This window comes from Plectropomus leopardus, unplaced genomic scaffold, assembly GCF_008729295.1.
Source record: "Plectropomus leopardus isolate mb unplaced genomic scaffold, YSFRI_Pleo_2.0 unplaced_scaffold27170, whole genome shotgun sequence".
Lineage (NCBI taxonomy): Eukaryota > Metazoa > Chordata > Actinopteri > Perciformes > Serranidae > Plectropomus > Plectropomus leopardus.
Window position 1 is genome coordinate 888 of NW_024629569.1, and position 2,545 is coordinate 3,432.

At 49.6% G+C, this 2,545-nt stretch overlaps 1 protein-coding gene across 1 annotated transcript; it reads left to right on the forward strand.

Moving 5' to 3' along the window:
* Positions 1 to 425: 425 nt before the first annotated feature.
* On the forward strand, positions 426 to 2,042 carry LOC121937698 (metal transporter CNNM2-like; the record flags this gene model as incomplete). Its single annotated transcript, XM_042481022.1, has 1 exon — positions 426 to 2,042. A coding segment is annotated over exon 1 (1,537 nt), but the record flags the coding sequence as incomplete, so codon positions are not given.
* Positions 2,043 to 2,545: the final 503 nt, after the last annotated feature.

Genomic DNA, 2,545 nt, shown 5'->3' on the forward strand with positions numbered 1-2,545 from the left:
TTAAGTTTACAGACATTGACACTTACTGCTCCTTTTGTAAACAACAATATAGAAACAATTTCTCTTCTTTAAATGGTTATGATCATTATAGCCTTACTAAAATATAGTTTAGGGTGGCCTCGGACTTATGCACATTATTGTACCTCATCCACCACTAAAAATATATGTTAAAAAAGTCACGAGTAGAGTCCTGTCTGTCTCTTAACATGAGGTGCACTTGTTTTGGAATTTCATTCGCCAAGGAGGCTGCGAACGCCCCGCCCCCCGGCCAACGGCCCCTCCTGATTGGTCGCCTCCGTCGCCTGTCTCGGGGACATCAGGGGAGGCACGAGTTGGCCCATAAGCCTGCGCTCGCGAGTCATCAGTGTCGGACACGTAGTGGGAACGAGCAGGTCCCGATGCACAAGTCACGGCAACCCTCGGCGGAGATGAAGGCGGACTCCGACTGGCTCTGATTTTTAAAAGCCCTTTTCATTCAGGAGGTCGGTTGCCAACGGTTATCAATATGGCAGAGCCGTTATCCCGAGCGCCCACCGCTGCAAAAATGGCGTCACTTAACCGGGTCCGAGCTCTGGCGATGATTTTCTTAACTGTCACTGGCTGTTGTGTCACCCCGACAAGTGGCAAGGAAGGGTCCGAGGAGACCGTCATCATAGGGCTCCGACTGGAGGACACGGACGACATTTCCTTCATGGATAAGGGCTACCTGCGGGTGAGTGAGCGGTCTCGGGTGAAATTAAGGGTGTACGGGCAGAACATCAACAACGAGACCTGGTCCAAAATTGCTTTCACGGAACACGAGCGGAGCAGGACGGTGGGGAGCCTTGACAGCTCCTCGGGGGATAACCAGAGCCAGGACGACTCGTCCGGCTTGCATCCGTGTGGTATTAGGACTTCGGATATAATAATTTTGCCCAACATCATCTTGAATCGAAAGACGTCCGGAATAGTTGAAATTGAGGTCAAACCTCTGCGAAAGACGGAGAGGAGTAAAGCGTATTACCTTTGCATCGCCACCGCGACACCGGCTGTGGCCGGGATGCACGACCCGTGGACGGAGAACACCTGGATCTACCACGATGGGGATGACACCAAAGTGATAGTGGTGGAGGAGAAAAAGTTTCTGCTGCCTTTCTGGCTCCAGGTCATCTTCATCTCCATGTTGCTGTGCCTGTCGGGTATGTTCAGCGGGTTGAACCTGGGGCTCATGGCTCTGGACCCCATGGAGCTCCAGATAGTGCAGAACTGCGGCACGGAGAAGGAGAAGAATTACGCCAAAAAAATAGAGCCGGTCAGGAGTCAAGGGAATTACTTGCTTTGCTCGCTTCTGCTCGGCAACGTGTTGGTGAACACCACGCTGACCATCCTGCTGGATGATATCGCCGGCTCCGGGTTGGTCGCGGTGGTCATGTCCACCATTGGAATAGTCATTTTTGGAGAAATCGTGCCCCAGGCCATCTGCTCCAGACACGGCCTGGCTGTCGGGGCCAACACCATCTTCCTCACAAAGTTCTTCATGCTGCTCACCTTCCCTGCTTCCTACCCGGTGAGCAAGCTGCTAGACTACCTCCTGGGACAGGAGATAGGAACCGTGTACAACCGGGAGAAGCTGCTGGAGATGCTGCGCGTCACGGACCCCTACAACGACCTGGTGAAGGAGGAGCTGAACATCATCCAGGGCGCGCTGGAGCTCAGAACTAAGACCGTGGAGGACGTGATGACGCCGCTGAGAGATTGCTTTATGATCCCCGGTGATGGCACCCTTGACTTTAACACCATGTCCGAGATCATGAAGAGCGGCTACACGCGCATCCCAGTCTTCGAGGGCGAGAGGTCCAACATTGTGGATCTGCTGTTTGTCAAGGACCTGGCGTTTGTGGACCCGGATGATTGCACCCCTCTCAAAACCATCACAAAGTTTTACAGCCACCCGTTACATTTTGTGTTCAATGACACCAAGCTGGATGCAATGCTGGAGGAGTTTAAAAAAGGTGAGGCAACTGGAAACAGTGCGCAGATCTTCTCAGTAAGGGTGAAGTCAGGTAATGTGGGACGTCAGGTAAAATGGGACACATTGCATTTTGGCCTCTTAAAATATTAGCAGCCGGACACCAAACATGTTCTTGGGTTGTTGCTTTAAATGTGCTTTATATGAAACAATCATTTTTATTAGAGATAAATAGTATGGGCAGAGAAAAGAGTCAGAAACCCACTGGGCCCACAATTTGTAGGAAAACTGTGTGGCATGTTGATTATCTCATGATGGTCATAAGAGCACTGCAGCTAAAACAAAAAGAGGATAACAACAGAGATGGTTATAGGGTGCTGCATTTTACCAACAGCTTGACTTATTTTTAAAATATTTTCACAATGCACTTACCTTTTATGGAGATGGGTTTTGAGTAAATATTTAAAGCATTCAGGTAAAATGGGACAAAAAATTCGGTCATATGGAACATTTTTCTGAAGTGAAACTAGTTCTTTTAGACTACCAGATGCCATAAAATCAGGACTTATGCTATTGTGTGCCACCCTGTCACATTTC